The sequence below is a fragment of the Myiozetetes cayanensis genome, unplaced genomic scaffold, assembly GCF_022539395.1.
Source record: "Myiozetetes cayanensis isolate MyiCay16 unplaced genomic scaffold, myiCay2020 scf2-11, whole genome shotgun sequence".
Lineage (NCBI taxonomy): Eukaryota > Metazoa > Chordata > Aves > Passeriformes > Tyrannidae > Myiozetetes > Myiozetetes cayanensis.
The window spans coordinates 8,864,502-8,883,854 of NW_026087411.1; the positions used below are offsets into that span (position 1 = coordinate 8,864,502).

Consider the following 19,353-nt stretch of genomic DNA (forward strand, 5'->3'; position numbering starts at 1 on the left):
CTACAGCAAACTCACCCAAGCCACGCCAGTCCCTTACTGTCTTATCAAAAGAGGCTCCCATCTCCTGCAGGAGGACAGCAGCTTTTTTCACCAACACTTGAAAATATCCAAAAGTCTCACAGCCAAGGCAACAGGTCTACTTAGTAAGCCATGACAAGGGTACAGTTCAACAGCATGATTTTGGACTCAACCTAATCACGGGCACACGGCTTCTAAGCAGGCTGGCACGCTGGCTCACATCTGTCTGCACACGACTGTGAGGACATATGTCACAATCCATTATAAATTATAGATGGGGCATTAGCCAAGCCACCACACTGAGCAAAGCTGGATGCCTTACTGAAACTGTCTCTGCAGAGCATTAATTTGGGGGCTTGATCTTGCAATCCCCCACGCTCTGAAGAAGCTCATCCTTTATACATAGAAAGGGGAGAGGAAAAAACGATAATCAAAGAGAAGACACGAGCCAAAAGTCCATAACCTGTTAGTGCAATACATGCAGGGAAAAAGTATCTCACTCAAGAAGTTACTATTATTCTGCTTCATCTTGGTAGTCTTGAACACGAGACGAGTCAGCCACCAAAATATTCCAGGCTGGAACCTACAGTTTTTCTCAGCCAGTCCTGAGGAACAGCACATCCCGACTTGCAGCATCAGTGCTGCTAAAGCCACCCTCCCTCACAGCCTGAGCGAGCAGAGCCTGCCAGCTCCCAGCACCCTGCATCAGCTCCACTTTCTAACTCTGCTCAGCACTTCCTCAGGGACCTCTGCACAAAACTTCAGTGCACAGTGATGCTCAGTAGCTACAGGGAAAAAAAAAAAAAATAAGGATTGTGTCTCATCTTGCACGAGATGGAAGTTTGGAAGTTATTAATCTGGTCAAGACTCGTGTCACCCATAACTAAACTTCAGAAATATTCTTTCTGGCAAAGGCAAGCCTGACTTCCCCTTGCACTTCCACCTACTGTTGCTCTCTGAGAGCCACCTAGAGCTCACAGAGCCTCAGTAAGGACACCAATTCACTGCTGAGAGCAGCATCCTTTCCTCCAGTTAACTCTTGCCCCTTAAGGAGCTGTCTGCCACTGCTGATAAGAGGGTTTTCTCAGCTGCCCTCAGAAGGGCCACGAAATGATAACTCTGTCCAGGACATGTATAAGCTTATTGCTCCCTGGAAGTTAACTTGTTAAAAAAAAGTCACCAAGCATCAGCTTAAAGAGAAATCATTGCCTTAATTACAAAGACAAGTGTTTTTACTTTTTTAGAAAGAGGATTAGCCACACTTGATTTTGTGTTTTTAATCTATGTAAACAGATCCGAACTTTTCTTTTTTAATCATCATCTCACATTTGCTGAAAGCAAGATTTTTTTTATTTCTTCCCCAAAACACTTTAAAGAAAACTGTAGCACAAGCATCACCTCTTTGACAGCTAATCCATCCTATAAAGGTTATGTGCCTGCAGCTCCCCAGGGAATTATAAAGTCAGGTGATTATATATTCATTCCTTCTTTTTACCCCCTGTACTGAACACATTTATCCACTTACATCAAAGTTATCACTAATTAGGGAGGAATATTTGCCTCTAAAACCAAACCAACACACACCCAGACATGACTGCTCTCAAGCAGTAAGTAAACTTGCATCTGAAGAAGACAGAAAGGTGTGGGGGGGTCAGCAGATCACATGGTCAGATTTGAACCACTCTGCAGCTCTGCATCTGTTCAGGACACGTCCCCAAAGGGCAGCCAAGAGCCTGGCTGAAGCAGAGCATACACAGGGCTCTGGTTACTCCCTCTGGTATCTGTTGCAGCCAAACAAAAACCACCTCAGCTTTAAAGTCACCCCACATCATGCACACAGACTCCTGGACACCTCCAGGACAGACTGAGAAGCTGCCAACAATGGTTTGCTGTTGTTACCCCTCCGATTCCTTTGGTCCTTCCTTAGCATACATGGACAGAGAGCAGAAATGAGCCAACAGATTTACAGGCACATCCACAGAAAGCACCTCGTTTCCCAAGTATTCCAAATACTTCACTGCCATGATCTTCACACAAATCACACAAAGCACAGCTGTTGGTCTTTGGGTGGTGCTCCCCCAGCTATTACACACAGCAATTAATAAGCAGAGATCTCCACATGCATCTCAGTGAGACAGCTTTCTAACCTTTAACACACCAATCCTGGAGAGACCTTTTGATGAGACATTCAGTGGGAGTAACAGCGATATGACAGTACATGAAGAGTGAGGGCAAAACCAAACACAGCAAGAGTTTAGGCAAAGCTGGAATTCACAGTCAAGGCCTCAGGTAACAGCAGAGATTCTGAAAGGTGGCACACAAGTTATTGCTGTTTTCTGTGTGAGCTCAGCAGACAGAACTGCTGCACCGTGAACTTCACCAAACCAGGAGCTCCAGTAGCAAAAGCACTGTTTTCTTTGACAGGCAGAAGGCACCACACCAAGCTAAGATGTCTCGATTTACTTTCCTCCTTGTCACTCAGCTAAAAATGTGTTATAAAGACAGTTGTTAAAGTCACTGGAAGAAAAAAAAAAAGACCAAAACCACACAATGCAAGCTGATGGACTCGGGTTCTTGGTGGGGGGATGGTCTTGAAACACTCTGGTTTCACACAGCTATTACAGATAACTCATTGTCATAACTTGCCCGACAATCAATCTTTATGTTCTAGTTGAACACAGTTTCGTTTTCTGGGTAAGTCACTGAAAATCATAAGTGGTTTAGAGAGATGTTATTTCTCACTTGCAGACATCTGGCTGGATTTCACTGCACCTCAGCAGTGGTGTCACTGTCCAAGGTCAGTTTGATAATATTCACCTGGATTCCCATTCCCTGTAGGACAGATATCCACACCAAACAGGGCCACAGCGAGATATTATATTATATTACCTGTGCTTAGTTACCCATCTCAAGAAATGCTGGTCACAGCCTAGTATGACCACACATTCTCCTTCCACCATGAAGCATTTTGAGTGGCTCACTCTGATGCTTTGTCTCTGTAATCTCGTGTCAACCCACTGGGAATATTTAGAAAGCTACAAATTCACAGTGCAAAGATGCTTTTATTAAATCCAGACCTAATTATTATACATAAAACCCTCAGTGTTAAAGTAGATTAATTTGAATACACTTTGAACCATATCATTTTCTTAAAAAATAGCAGATTAAAAAGATACAGAAGCTGCCAAAACATCTAAACATATTTCAAGACTTGCTTAAAAAAAATGGGGACTGCAGACCTTTTATGTCATTACATCTTAAACAAAAATTAAAAACTTAGTTACTGTGCCCTTCCCTTTTAACTTCATCCAATCAAGATCGGGTCTTATCATTAGCAAAGATCTTTAAACCAGCACCTGAACTTGCTGTTTTCTTGGCAGCACTGCCATACCAACGAATTTCAGAGGCAGTGAGAGTCAGCAGGGCTCTCAGCTGCCTGGAGTTCCGCTAGATAAAATTCATTCCATTTTCTGAATTGCCCAATTAATGCAGCAAAATGTTTTTTCTACCACTGGCACACAAAACTTGGCGACAACGAAATTCCCAAGGCCCTGATTTTTCTCAAGAAGCTTTCAAGACAAAGTTTTCTGAAGTCATTTCTGCAGAGAACCTTTGGCAATTACCGTGTACCCAACAAAAAAGCTAATATATGTATTTAACTTCAAAACCCACTCCAGCTGCGAGTCTGTGTGGTGGTGTTTTATTCACTGAGCAACATTAGCTCCTGTTGCTGCACAAGGTGAGTGCCCAGCACAGAGTGGTGGGTAATAAATATCATTGAAACAAAGGGATATAAATCCCAAAGCTTCAGAAAACAAGTCCATTATTCACATGTTGTCAGGAAGGGACTCTTGCTTCAAAGTACATAAGGAAACAGATGAGGTGCCTGCATTTGGTGTATCTGAAGGATAAGAAGTGGGAAGAATGATGGATTTCAGTATATTCACAGTATTCAGCCCTCTACAAGCTCATTCTTTGTTTCCAAAGAGGGCAACTGCTTATTTCTTTAATAAATGCAGTTAAAACAAAGAAAGCATATGTTTACAGAACTACACAAAGAACAAAAATGTTGCCTTTCTACCATCCCCTATGACATTAAAGAGGGTCACTTTTCACTAAGTGTCCCTTTTCTTTCCACTGCTGTGTTACAACAGCTGATCTCTGAGACGCACTTATGTCTCCTGGCACACCCAAAATCCAGGGATCCTGACAGCACAGTCACACCCTCTTCCCTCAGCCCAGCGCAGTGGGCACCAGCTTTAGTCTCTGCATTCCACATTGCACCACTCTCCTCCCAAAATGAAGAATTAACACAAACATGGACTGAATTCCAGGCCAAAACACAGACCAACTTAATTCCTTACGGCTACTTCTGTCCGTACGAGGAGACCTGCAGAACAATGTGGGGTGTTGTTTTAGTTTTACCCACAGAAGAGCATTTTAACACAGACACTGCTGCTTTCGACTCCCAAATGCTTTCAAACACCTTTGCTGTTATAAAAGAGACAAAGCCCTTGTCAGCTGCCATTCAGAACGCCCTAACTCTGCTGCTCAGGAAGCTTTACATAGTTACACATCCCTCCCTTACTCAGGTACAAAAACCTCCAGCTTTGCCAAAACACGAACTTACTCCAAGTTTGACTAATTCTCTTCAGAATTTAGTTCTGAACACAACTTCCTATCAAGGGGTGAAGGAGAAGGGATGAGGAAAAACCCTTCTTCCACAAATCACGGTGTGTTCTCCAAACCTGTCAATGAAGAGCAGTGAGGTTGGTTCCTTCCCAACATGAACCTTTAAAGTCATGCCACTTTGAGCAGTTCCACACACAGACCTTACAGTCATCTTCTGTTAAACTTCCACATGAGAAAGATGTGTGCCAACCTGCCATCTCCCAACATCCCCCAGTCACTCACATTTACATGAAGGTTTTGTGCTGTTCCTAACAGCGTATTTTCCCTAACAGCCAGTACATAAATCTGTGCACTACTGAACAGTCTTAATCTCCAGTTGAGTACTGAGTATCTACAGGGACTACTGCCAGCCCAGATGCTCTGCCTTTCTCCTGCAGCTTCTTACTCCAGCAGCTGATTGATTGCTCCTGCTTCACTTGATTTGTTCTTGGTTGCTTTCTTGATTTCTCCTCATCACTCTTCCTGAACAGCCACTCCATGCTTTACTAATCAATCTGTCATTTTTTTACTGTTTGGAAGTAAATGGTAAAGAATTTTATCCACATTCCCCATCAGTTGCTGTTTTGGCCTGACAAGTAATACAGAGGATTTTATCCTTTTCCTCCTCTTCAGTTTGTCAGTGCAAGCAGACACATTTCAGTAAAAGAAAATATGAGAAGCTGGGCATGGCATTGTCAAGTCATCACCGATTCCATCCCACCTGGGACCTCACTCCTCTCCAGAGCCTCACTCAGGCTGCACCTGTTGCCTTCTCCATGTCCCAGTACACAGAGCGGAAGTCCCCATCAGCAAGACTGAAATCCTACTTTTTCTGTATTTCACCTCAAAAAGACACTTCTTGCAAACCCCTCAATGCCTTCAAGTGGGGTCAACATTTAAGAGAAGTTGGAAACACATGCAATAGGAGTCACATTAATACACATATTTCTTCTGATTGTATTGATCAGTTGGAAGGTGGAAGCATTTCAGCAGCCCAGCCTTCCAGAAGTTCACTATTCCACATGGCTTATTTACAACAAATACATCAAAGACAACAAGTGACTACAGATATTTCCTCCTGAATGTACAATATAACAAAAGCTTCGAGTAGCAGAGAAGTGTTTCAAGCACAACTCTTGCCTTCCAGCATTTTTTTTTTTTGCAGTGCACTGGGCACTAACAGAGAGAAGGCAGGAGCGGCTACAAGAAAATAAATTCACCACTGCCACGATTCAATACCCACATATTAGACACTGACATTTTGCCTCTCTGAAGTGTAACACCAATCACAACGTAAATCCACACCTTGTCACCTTCAGCAGCCCAAGTAATACCAGACCTGTGAATATCAGCACTTGATAGGGAATGTGAGAGCAGCTGCAATGAAAACACAGCTTGGGCTAGAAGGGATAAAGAGTCTCCCAGTTAAACCCCTGACGTGCTGCATGTTCCCACATACCCCAGGCCTCTGAGATGAGCTCAGAGGAAGTCAGGTAATATATTTTATTTTTATGCAACCTCTGATTTCTAGATGGACAGGCTTCCTGATGCTGTAAGATATAAAAGGGAGAAAGAGGTCTCTTTCTTACATCTTACATCTTACATAAGTAGATGTAACTCAGTTACTCAGCAATGCTGAAGAGCTCAGCAACCTCTGACATATTTTCACTGCAAAAGTCATTCCAGGTGCTTTTAGGAGCAGACAAGAGCTTTAGCTGTTTATGACAAGGACATCTGCAGATCTGTCAGCTCCTCCAGATTGTGCTAAAATAAGTGCTACAGCCTTCCCATTTTATTAAAAGCAGCTGATGAGCTCCAGCCCTCATCTCACCTGGATTATTTACCATAAAAGACCATGTTCACCTGCAGCCACAAGACAACTCTACACACCTGTTTGCAGGCCAGTCTTTGCTCTTAATGATAACAAAAGGGTCAGAAAACCAGCCCTATATCTGCAGAAGCAGGAAACACTTCAGGTCCCCTAGCTAAATGCTCCTCCACAAAAAAACACAGGCTTCAGCCAAATAGGATAACAATGCACAGAAAGAAAAGAGGAGGAGGAAACCAGCTCAGAAGTCATCCCTACCCTTCCACGCTCTTGTGTGGATGAAAGGGAAGTAGACAAAGAACCAGGCAGTTTCAGAATTATTTACAGAGGACAGAACTCTCTAAGTGAGTAGGATTCTCCTTTCTGGCCAGTCCTCACTGCAAGTATTTACAACTCTCCTGGTGAGCACAACCACGATAAGGCTGCACACACTAACAGAATGGGAGTTAATCCAGGCCAGGCTGATGTTCCTCAGCCTCAGAAAGCAGGTAGGACCAAAAGTAAGACAGGCTTCAAATCCAATCTCCTCCCATTTCTGGATTTTTAGAAAACACCACCACTTGTGCACTTCCCTCTGCTTTTCACTCACTCACAACACTGTCTTGCCCAGATTCCCCAGATCATTACGCTCACTAAGCTGCAAAGACAAAGCTCCTTAGGCATAGCTGACTGCTGGAGTACCTGGAAAGTAAGATTCCTGCAGAGACCAGCTGTTTTACACACTTAAGGGTTATTGACTCCACCTGGGGATACCTGCAGAGTTAGGGGACACCAGTGAGCCCTTAAGAAATTTTGTTGGTTTTTTCTTTGCCGCTGCCCCCATTTTAGGCTGTCACTGCTCCTAACACGGGTTTTAAGTCTTGGCTTTCCTAAGAGTAACTTCAGACCGGGCAAACAGAGCAGTCTGTATTTCGAGACTCCCCCACTTCACTTACCATCACTTTCACTCTTGCTTTTCAAGTCTTCCATCCACGTTGGAATAGCTTTCAGTGCAACGTAGTCCCCCAAGTACTCCTTGCGCCTTTCTTCCAAGGTCATCTTCAGCAGACGCTCTGTTTGGGAGGGGGAAAGAGACATGAAAAAAGTTGTGCAAACTTCCACGGGAGCCAAGCAGTGACCAGGGCAGTGCCCTTGGTGCACTGAAATGCCACTGGAGCAAACATTCTGTTACTTTCTAGGTGGTAAGAAAGGCATGTTTAGTCTCTGGAGAGACTGGCATTTGAACATTAACAAGACTAAAACACCAAGGGATGGTTGTTTTTGTTTCCTTCTGAGAAAGTCACTCTCTCTTTTTTTCAGACATTTAGTGAAAGGTAAAGCCTCAAAGAATGTACAGCTTTGATGGCTACTGCCAGCTTCACTCTTCTTCAGACCTCTCTATAAATGGACTAAGCTGTACAGTAAGGAAAAAAAAAAACCCACCCCAGCACCTGAGCTGATTTTTCGCAGCCACATCCTCTTCTCCCTCCCCACATCAATGCTCAGTATTAGCTCAGCCCAAGATGCAGAGCTTTTCCTTTCCAAAAAGGAGAGGGGGGAAAAAAACACCATTAGAGCACATCATAGCACCCATATGGTACTGAAGCTTCTGATCTGTTTTTATAAGTGGCACTGTTACTACTACAACCACACTAACAGTTTTTCTGACATGTTAATCAGCGATAAATCCTCTTTGAAGATTCAAGAGTTTTTAGGAGTGCAAGGCAACTTGTTTGCCTTTGACATAAAGGACTAGATGGATGTGAAAAGAACACTTTCCTTTCTTCTCAAGTAGAAGAGGCGGCGAAAGAGTTGGACACAGAAACTGCTTCTCAGATGAAACAGCAAAAAAAAAAAAAAGAAAGAAAATCACTTTCACTGTGGTTTGGGTTGTTTGGTGGCCTTTTTTTTTTTTTTTTTTATAAAGTTTCCTAATTATGGAGGCCGCAATCAGCACAGTCTAATAACCAAAGGCAGCTTTGGAGCATGGGCTCCCATAACGAAATAAGTTCATTTTGCTATTTTTGACAGCATTACCAATTTATTCAGTTGACAAAAACACTTCTCTCCCATTATGCAGGCTGGGTATGCCTTAATTGGATATTTACATCTGCCAAAGTAGAACTGATGTGACCAGGGTCACTGTTATGCGCAACAGATATGCACTTAAATCCACTACCTGAGCTTCAAGCATAAAAAACTCCAAGTATTCGACGTGAAGATTAGAAGTGCTACAGGAAGGCAGACCCGAGGGAACGTGTGCCTGTGGGTGTCAGGGTTGAGGGACTGACAAGCAGAGCAGCTCTGGGTGCCTTCTGCTGAAGGGGTGACAGAGCCAGTCCTGTGCCTTCAAAACACGAGTTCCTCTCTACAGAAAGGTTCTGCAAAACTTTGCTCCCGTGAGTCAGCAGCGAGAACTTAAACTGAGACTTAATTATACACAAACCTCCCGGAAGATGCTCCCGACAGCCTTCGCTGCAAGCGCAGTTTTCTGCCTGCAGCAGAAACTTGGGAAGTTTGCAGGCAGTCCAGTCCTGTGTCTAAGGCTCTGAAATCAACTCCAGTCCTGCTCCTGCTCCGTTCCAGCTGTCCTCAAGCAAGACCTCCCCTGGGAGGATGTGGACCAACCCTTAATTACCAAGAAAGTAATTAAGACAAGCAAGTGTATTGTCAGTGGGTTTGAACTCAATATTTAGCAACTAGTGCTTTTTTTCTTTTCAAGAGGTGCTTCAGAATATAAAAGGCTGAGAGCAACTGCACTCAGAGCTTCATGGGAAGAGCAGAACCAGGGAGCACAGACAGCTTTGCAGGGGTTCACCTGCGAAAGGTGAAGGCAGTCCTAACCAAAGATTTCATTTCCAAAGCACAGTCTGGGTAAGAAGGAAGGAAGCTGGGCTTCTCTAATTTTCCTCTGTAGTAAAGAAGGTACTTGGCAAGTCCCACAGGGCTAAAAGCTGAAGAGCGATGCCAGCAGTGAACAGAGAAGTTTTTTCTGCCGTCCTCACTCAAATAGCCAGGCCCAGCACCATCAGCATGGTGCTGGAAAGCAATTACTGGAGCAGAAGAATGGCAAACGCTGTTCGTTCACACCAGGCAAAGCAACAGTGAGTTCTGGCCAGCCAGCACTCAGATGTGCTTCCTGGAGGGAAAGACCTCAGCAGCAGTGGGGAGCTCTGGTTTGCATCCCTGAACATCACCTGATGGAGACCACCATCCTCACAGCTGACTGAGACAAGGAGAGCGTGTCAGCAGCTCCGCTTTCCAGCTTACCCTCCAGCCCCTCCACTCAGCCCTCCTCACCAAGGGCCTGAGTGTACCTGCCAGGCTATGAACCCACAGAACAGCAGCAGAGCTAGGAAAGGCAGGTGGGAGTAATGGGAACACTCACCAAAGCCTACCAGAAACCTCTCCCCATCTGTGCCCCAGTACAAAACCAGCGTTTTCTGAAGGTAACACCACACAGCATTAAGGGAAAGTCAGTTATAGCTGACCCCACATAAACAATGCCTGAGAAGATCTACCTGTATCCTTGTGGAAAACTGAAACTTTTGTCTGGTGGAAATTTGTTGCCTTACTTTTTACTACAGAAACATGGACTGCAAGAGAGTTTTGAAAGAAAAAAGCATGGAACAAAAGTCACTTCATTTGAAAAGAGTTTGACAGGAGCAATTAACCTGCAGAGAGATCATTTGTGTTTTAACAGTTTTTCCTTCCAAATGAACACACGATTTCTGCCACAGACAAGAAGGATGAACTCTATCCATTGGACTGGTCTTCTGCCTTCTTGGCTTGAAACACACACAGAGTCACAGGGGTGACAGAAGAAAAGAAAGAGAAACTAAAATACAAACCTCTGGTATTTTTTTCATCCTCTCCTTGTGTATTACTACATTATTTGTAAACACACCAGGCAAGAAGCTTTTCTCCTAGCAGATATAAATATCACACTTCCACTGGGTGATTTTTTTCCCCTTAATTTCTACATTGCTCTCCACAGGATTGATATAAAGTACCATAAACAGCGAGGTCTGCATTAAATGCTTGGCCCACAGTTTTCATGCTCTGGAGTTTGACTTTGGGGATTTTTAAACTGAGAATATGCGGGTGGGGGTCCTTAAAAAACATAAAAGGAGTAAATAGTTGGAATCGGGCGGAGGGGGTGGGGAGGGGGAGCTATGACACCTCATACCTCGAGCACTTCACCCCGGCTGAGGGACACTAGAAGCTGAACTGAAGCACAGTACACCAGCAATTCAAATAAACCACATCTTCCCTCGGAATACGAACGCGTTCAAAGGAGGGAAAGGCACGTTTTGAGGGCATGTGCCCAACTTTCCGGCCTGGAACACTCCCACAAGGTGACTCGGGGGCGGGAAGCCCTGAGGAGAGGGGCTTGTTTACCGCCCGCCCGCCCTCGCTCCCCTCAGCGCCGGGGCTCTGCTCCTCACGGGTCCCACCGAGCCGGGGGAGGGGGACACCCTCCATCCCCTCACACCTGGGCTGCCGTGAGGCCGGCAGGGCGCGCAATTTTGGGGCGTTTCAGCCAGGAGACCCCAGGACAAGGGCAGGGAGCACTGACTGATCCCCCCACTCCCAAGCTTCCCTACCCCGTGCCCTCAGCCGCGGGAAGCGCTGCCGGACACCCCGCGGCGAGGCGACGGCTCCGGGACCGCCCCTCCCTCCCCGCCTCAGCGTGGGGTTAAAGGCGGGAGAAGCGGGCCCGGCACCGGGAAGGGCGATAATACCTTTCTCCTCCCGCCAGAGCTTTTTCCGCTTGTTGCCGGGGTACATGGTGGTGTGGCTGGCGGCGGCTTTGAGCTGCAGGTTCCCCAGGCTCACGAGGGGGTGGAGGAGACGCCGCGCCAGAGCCAGAGCCGAGCGATACCGACGCCCCGCGCCGCTGCTGCCGCTGGTGGTGCCGCCGCTCCCGCCGGGTCCGGCTCCGCGCCCGCCGCACGGTGCCCGTCAGCCGGGTCACGCCTCGCTCTACCCCGACACCCCCGCAGCGCCCGCCCCGCTCCCCGCCGCCCGTTGGCTCCGGCACACGCCGCTCAGCAGCCGCCGCCGCCTCCTCCTCCTCCCGCACCGGCCAGGAGGAGCCTGAGCGCGGCGGCGCCGGGTCCGGAGGATTTGGACGGGGGGGAGAAAGGGGGTGCTGTGGCGGTGGTGGCGGGGAGGGGGGGACACAGCGCGGCGGGTGCTTGGTGCGACAGCTCCGCGCGGGGCTCTGTGTGCCCGCGGGGCGGCAGGGAAGGAGGGAGGGAGCGGGCAGCCCCGTCCCGCCCCGCCACCGCCCCCCGCCCGCCCCCTCCGCCCCTCTGCTTCCGGGTTGCGGCGGCTCCGGCCGTGCCCGGCACCGCGGGGCTGTTGCCGAGCGACGGCGGCGGGACCCGGAGGGACCCGGGACCCGGAGGGACCTGGCGGGACCTGCCCCGCACGGCCCGACCGCCAGCGCAGTCCCGAGGGTCCCCCTGCGGCCCTGGAGCCTCCGGGAACAGCAGCCCCGGCCGGTTCAAACGCCGGTGCTGGAGCGGCCGGGCTGAGCTTACCGGGAGCGGGCGGCTCCGCGAGTGTGTCCAGAGACACAGCTGTGTGTCCTGAGAAGGGCAGCGGAGCTGGTGAAGGGGCTGGAGAACAAGTCCGATGGGGAGCGGCTGAGGGAGCTGGGGGTGTTTAGTCCCCCTCAGGGGTGACCTTATCGCTCTCTACGACTCCCCGACAGGAGGATGTAGCCAAGTGGGGGCCGGTCTCTTGTCCCAGGCAACCAGCGACAGGACGAGAGGACACACTCTCAGGCTGTGCCACGCAAGGTCGAGGTTGGACATCGGGAAGAATTTCTTCACAGAAAGGGTGATTAGACATTAGAAGGGGCAGCCCAGGGAGGTGGTGGAGTCACGGTCCCTGAAGGTGTTTAAAGAAAGGCTGGACGTGGCACTTGGTGCCAGGGTCTAATTGTCAAGGTGGTGTTCAATCATAGATTGGACTCAATGATTTTAGAGGTCTTCCAACCTCATTGAATCTGTGAGTCTGTGAGTCGCTGCGATCTCTGGGATCTCTACCCCTCCCATCACCACCAGCTGCAGCAAAGGCCAAGGTCACCCTGGGAGCAAAGGTCAGGAAAGGCACCTCACCCATGTGCCACTTGCCCTTCTCCTGACCGAGTCATTTATTCCTTCACACAAACTTCCGTGGACTAAATAAACAGATACAAAAGCTTCCCTGCAGCTGCAGAGATGCTCGTGGCTTCAGTTGCATCCCTGTGGAGGGAAAGGCCCTTCCTGTGCAGGTGAATGGATTCAGCCCTGGAGCACAGCAGGTACTTAACTTGGAGCAGGGGTGACAAAGGACACTTCACAGCCTTCAGTGCCTCATGGGGCTCATGATCCAACACACCTTCACTGAGACAGAACAGTCCACGATGGGCCAGAGAGATCTGGCTGAAGTCAAGCACAGAGAGGGCACCTCTGTTCACATGGAAGATGGAATTTCAGCTAAATCATACAGAGAGTGTCTGGTGTGCAGCACCTGCTCAAGAACTAACTTTTCTCTGGTGATACTCTCTTGTGCTTCACCTGTATAAAAGAAAGGTGAGGCACAACACAGCAACATTTTGACTTCTTTTCTCATACTTTTTGCTAAATAGACATTAACATCTCTGCTATTACCATTAATCTTGGCACAATTCCTTACAGTAAAATCATTACTCTTATCCCACTCATTGATGCAAGGAACCACTCAGTTTATCTTTTAACAAATAAGACTAAGAGCCCTCTTTACAAAGCATATTTAAACACTAGTGTTAGATCATTCCCAAGGGGATGTTGTTATCTTCCATCTTTACCTGATTTCTTCACTTTGCCCACGTGATCTGCTTTTGTAGCCCATGCACAATTTTCTCATCTTCTCATCTTGATAATAAAAATGAAGAGAAGAGCCAACAGGTTAAAAAAAAAAAAAAAGACATATTTTAGTTTAAATCATGCTTGCTTCCATGATGTGGAACAAATATTTGAATGCATATCCTAGATCATTGCATATTTACCAAGCTACTGAATATTCTAGTGTCCTGTGGGATCTGTTCCACATTTTATAAATCAATGTTTATTGGACTAGAAGGGGAGAGAGAGAGAACTTAACTCTTCCTGTAGAGGCCATCTGCACACATTCTGCAGGTTCATTTGTAAAAGTAGCTACAAGAGCCATCATTTTGGAAAGCATCTAAAGAAAGTATGTACATACATAAAGGGGAAAAAAAAAAACTTAAGAAGCCTGATGTTTACACCAGCATCAAAATGAAAGACAGCATAAAAGGCAGGAATAAAACTTTATTCGACATAAAACCAGAAATGCTCAAATGTTACAACTCCAGCAAGAAAATTATTGATGCATTTTATATTTTTTACCTCAGATGCTGGGGATACAATTGATCCCACTGAAGCAGTAAGGAATCATGCTGCTGAGTGATCTGAGGATGACCTGTCCTTCACTTCTTACACTTGTTGATTCTGGAGGCCTGAAGCCAGAAAAAACGATCAGCAGCATCACGTGTGGTGGGAAGATTTGCCTAAAAAGCAGCGTGTCAGCACTTGGATGAAGAGCAATCAGGCTGCAAAAACTAGGAGATTATTGTCAGAAAGCTGTACATGTGGCAGGCTAAAGCAATGCTCAGAAGGGCTTAAAAATGTTCTGTTGAAACAATGAGCATGAAAATGGGACCTACAGGAAATTTGTGTTTGTCTAATGAGCTGGGTTTATTCAGCCCATCCAAGGACTACTGAACACGCTGGGGACATTGTACAGAGGAAGACAGGAAAACTGGGAAATGTCCAAAATTAGCATTTAAGAGATACATAGCCTGGGCAGAATACTAATAGCTGTAAAATGAACATTTAACATATGGAGAAAGTAATGACTGGTTCAAGAGTTCCCATTAGAGGTATAATAGGAAATGTAAATTAATATGAGAGCAAATACTATGCTATAGAAGAGAATAAATGTACCAAAGGAGAGCTGGAAGCTTGATCCAAACTGCTGGATCATCCAACCGAGCCAGCATTAAGGCACCTAGGTGGAGCATTTCCACGGCCATCGACCATCCCGACCAAAATAAAGGCAGTGGCCCTGCAGATCCTGCCCACAGCAGAGCCAAGCTGAGAGGATCCAAGGCCCTGGAGGAGCCACGTGGTGGCCACTGGGCGAGCAGCGGCTCCACAGGGATCAGCTGGGGTGTGGGATACGTGGACACCGGGAGAGAGGGAGGAGAGAGTCAGTCTGGGCCTCAGATCTTAAAGGAAGCATCAAAATGGCAGTTGCTGGAGACACGGAGAGGATGGGAATGGTGGTTCCGGGTCCTGGTTGTCTTAAAAACTTTGGGAAAATTCCGTGCCAAAGAGGAAAGGCCACTTGGAGGTGGCAAACTGGAGCCACCTTCACAACCACAACACGGTGCAGGGTCAGGGCCAGTGTTTGTGGATGATGAACAGCAAAATGGAGCAATTTTGTGAGAAAAGCCTTGATATTTAGCATTTATACGAAAACGACAGCAAGCAGCTCTTCTCATTGTTTACAATGGAAAACAGTCCTTTATTTGTCATTTTCACTGTTTATTCAATTATTCCTTGACTACAGTGAAAAAGGCAAAGATGACATTAAGTTTAAATATTGTGAATTTTCATATTATAAATTTTATTGATATTTTATATGCAAACTTTAATTGCATTTTAATTTTAAATGCAAATCTATATTTAGATTATTTTCCTCAATTTCTACCTCACTAACAAAAAAAATATATGGACAGTTTTTCATGTTGAGAGAAAACTCCTTCCTCATGCATATGATGGTATGTTTTTAAACCTTTAATTTCTGCAGCTGTTAAACGAAATTGACTTATTACACCAATAACAAAGCAATATAATAATTTAAAACTTGCTTTAAAACTATTTCTGTTTATAAAAATGTATTTAAACTGCCATTACTCTCTCAAACCTTGCCTGGGTAGCACTGCCGTGAGCAGCCCTGTTGATTTTGGTAAGCCCTGTGCCGTGCACGTTTGCGCTGCAGGAAATTCAGAAGCAAACCTGCAGCCTCTGTAGAGGAACCACCAAGTGTCTCCTCCTGCCCATTCCTATCACACGCTGAAACTGCTCCCAGTTCTTCTCCCAAGGCTTCCCCGGTATCGTTGGTGAGGTGTCACCTTTCATTAGCGCGCCCGCTCTCGGATCCTCTAATGCACACTGAAAACATAAAATGCACATCATCCATCTTTCATGTGACAGCTGCATCCCACCTTCCGAACTTCCAAGCTCCCGGCACACCTGGGTCAGGGCTCTGCTCATAAAATGATGCTGAGTGACAGGGGGAGAGGGAGCTGACTGACTACAAGCATTTGATAAACTGGTACCTACAATTCCTTCCGTTCGTTGCCTTGGGCAAAGGCACTAAAGAGCAAATGAGTCACCAGGAGCCCTGTTTGTCCAACGGGGTGAGTGGAGAGGAGGATGAAAGGCAATATACTCCTGTTACTTACAGCTTTGTGACTCTAATCCATCTTGTCAGGGAGATACACCTTTTGGTCCATCAAACGATGTGATAGTTAAACTGTTCATGCAAAGGGAAGAATCAATGTTTCTGTACTGCTGATATATTTGTTGATGTGATTCTGTGATTCTAGTATTTCATGAGTTATCAGATGCACAGTGTTTCAGTTTAACCACTAAGGTTATACTTGCATCTACATATAGTCATTTTTTATAGTAAATAAATAATATATCAAACACATAAAACAAATAATTTGAGACAATTATTCAAATTAAAATATACACATTATGGACTCATGATAATTAAGACTTATTTTCTAATACTTTGATTTGTCTTATTTTGATTTGTTAGAGCATCTCAAACTTCTAGAAGAGAAATCCCTAGATCCTTTGAAGTCAGAGTTATTTTAAGTCAACTATTTTGGAAAACACTGTTCCAACATAGTGGTATCCGAACACAGTTCAGTCTGGTGATGTAAATGAGAGGAGCATTTTCCCAAAACTTAATTACAGTTCAGAAGCATTGGATGTGATTATGTACCTGGTGTGATGGTGATGCTTGTTTTTAATTACTGCAGTGGTTGCTGTGGTCAAAATCCACGTTTGCAAAGGCAAAGGAGAAAGAGCTTTTCAGAGTTTCCAGAAGAACCCACAGACCTGAATTTTTATGCATGGCAGAAGACACAGAAAAAAAAAAAAAAGATAGGAATGTTCAACTTAAGCTCTTCTCTGGGATCAGCATCATATGGAAGAGATAAAAATAGAAGCTTAAAAAAACCCAGCAGTTGATCCAGACTGAAACTGTCTTCTGCTCCTGGAACTATTCCTGGCTCAGAGAGGAAAAGAGGGAGAAAAGAGAAGTGTCCCACCTTGGAGATGGCTCAATGCAGAAGGGACTGGAATGCCACCCTGGCTCCCTGGTCCCAGGTGCCCAGGAGTTTGCCACACCTCAGGTGTTTATAGGTGTGACTGTGGGGCTCACACAAACCCTTTCAGGCCTCTGCCAGTGGCTGCTGCAAAGAGAAGCAATCCCTTTGAGTCTCAGTCATTCCGTGTGAGAATGAACTAAGATGTATTCCACAAAGTACTTGACAGAGGGGAAAACTTTGAAGTAGGAAATTACTTCCCAGTATGCCTCTTGAAAATGTGGAATTCCTGCTCAGCCTACAGCGTCCTCGGCAAAAATTAGAGACTGAAAGCACAAACAGAATGAAACAGTCAATGTGACCTCAATAGAGAGGAACTGAGTATAAAAAGAAAAAAGCAGGACTTAACCATGTGCTCAGACTTGAAGTACATAAAAGAAACAGTGACATACTCGGTGACTGCTGGGAACTTGACCTCGGCGGGCTCTGCACAACCTTCTCAGCAGCAGCAGAGTCACATCATCAAGTGGCTTTGCAAGGACAGAAGATAATTAAATGTGATCACATCTAGCAGAGCAAAGCATAGTATAATGATAAAAACGCAGCAGTAGTTTTAACAATATTTCCTAATTATAAAATTCCTTAAATGATTGCTTCTTTTCTTTCCAGGAAAACAAAATCCCGGCATTGGACAGGTTCAAGGAGGGTGACCATAAGAAGAGGCAAACTGGTGCATTTTCTTGTTTTGGTTCTTCCCTCATCCCTGCACACATCCACGTCTATGCCTGGATTTGTATTCTGAGACTGCAAGGGGCAGAAGGCGAGAGATTTATTCCAACATGCTGTGCCAACTCCCCAGTACAGAGCTGAGCAACTGGGACTAGTCAGCCTGGGAGCTAATTGGTTGCTAAAAACAATAAAAGATGGGAGTACTTTTACAAGGCATCTAACATGCTGACTGTATAAAATTAGGTTGCAATGACATTACCAAAGAAAGCTTTCAAGTGTCAAGAATGAAAGAAGGTCAGACATTCTGCGCTGAGGAAATCTAGATCTCACCAGAGGGGACATCCACTGTCATTATTCTGTTTTGTCTTTACAACCACTTTGTAGCTGGCCAGGAAAAAAAAAAAAAAAAAAGCCAAGAGATATGGTTGAGAGTTGAAAAGCTGAGTAGAGAGAGTAGATAAATGGTGTAAGAATTGGAAAGACAAATCAAATTTTTAAAATCACATGCAGTGAAAGCTGGTACAAAACAGTTATTGATGAAAAGCGAGGCTATTTTGAATGTAAATTATAAATCTTACTATTTGTGTTTGAACAGGTATCATGCATCACCCAAATCAGTGGAACTACAGCACTACAAACATATGTTTAGTTTATACATAAGAAGAAATAACTGAATTAATTTTCCAAGTCTGCTTTTCCACCTCTCTCCTTTATTCAGTTGTGTTGTTTGGTTTGGCTCTGGGAAGGAATCCTGGACTCACCATGGCTGGAGGGCCCAGGGAGACTTCCAGGGATAGGTGATCCACAGGCTCTCCCGGGAACCTGTCCCATTCTCTGCTGGATTTGCTGGAGTTTATCACCACCCTTCTTACACTTTCACCTAGAATTAAGCTTTAAAGAGACAGTCCAAGGAATTGCAGTTCAATCCACCAAGGTACCCCAATTCCTAGAGCTGAACAAGGTGTATCCCCACACTCTGCACCTTCCCTGCACTACATTCCCCCTGCCTCTTGCCTCGGATCTCATGTTGGGATTCCATGGCTTTTAGGCAAGGAACTGTACACTTGTTTGGAGTCCAACCCAAAAAAAAAGGTCTGGGGTGGAAAGTGTCTTTTAACTTTGCTGAAGCAATGACATGGTGATTTTCCAGGTGATTTTCCACGTGATTTTACTTCACTCTTTTGTCTTCTCTTGCCTTTAATTGCCTCACCTAACATTTCAGGTTGTTTATTGTTCTTCTTTCCATTAGTAGCACTCTGTATTTTTATCCCCTGTAAATACAACACAGCTCCTTTTCCTGTAATGCTTCCAGCACTGCACAAGCACATCTACATTTCCCTTATCTTTTTCTTTCATCTTAATGCAACACATGCTGTATCCACCTCACTACTTTCCTCTCAACTAACTTGTTGTGAATTGTTTGTTTGGTGTGAGGGGAGAACAGTACTGGGATAGAAAGAACTGCTTTACCTTTGATCACCTGGGTATCATAGCATTGTGTGTATTGTTTTCAGTTTAAGTATCACTTGGCAAAAATTCGCTCAAAATTTGGGAGTTCAGGTTCTATAGGAGGTAAAATTAAAAATTAAAAATAATTTTATGGTTTTATATATAATAACCCTCAGCCTTTATGCTGGTAATTAAAATGTCCTCCCCATCAATTGGAATTAAGTGCTTTGTAAATGGTGTGTCACTGTAGCAGTGACATAGCATATGATGCACAAGG

The 19,353-nt window shown here is 45.4% G+C and overlaps 1 protein-coding gene across 4 annotated transcripts in view; it reads right to left on the reverse strand.

The window, feature by feature from the left end:
* The window catches only part of MACROD2 (mono-ADP ribosylhydrolase 2), a 1,470,694-nt gene extending 1,459,204 nt beyond the window's left edge, over positions 1 to 11,490 (reverse strand). Inside the window, exons 1-2 of one of the 4 annotated variants that reach the window (XM_050314972.1) lie at positions 11,242 to 11,489; positions 7,453 to 7,569 (exon numbers count right to left, since the gene is read on the reverse strand). In XM_050314972.1, the coding sequence (XP_050170929.1) occupies positions 7,453 to 7,569; positions 11,242 to 11,287 (163 nt within the window). In that variant the 5' untranslated portion in view covers positions 11,288 to 11,489. Of the gene's footprint in view, positions 1 to 7,452; positions 7,570 to 11,241 lie in introns of all 4 variants that reach the window. The other 3 variants (XM_050314974.1, XM_050314971.1, XM_050314970.1) reach the window with 3 other exon arrangements.
* Positions 11,491 to 19,353: the final 7,863 nt, after the last annotated feature.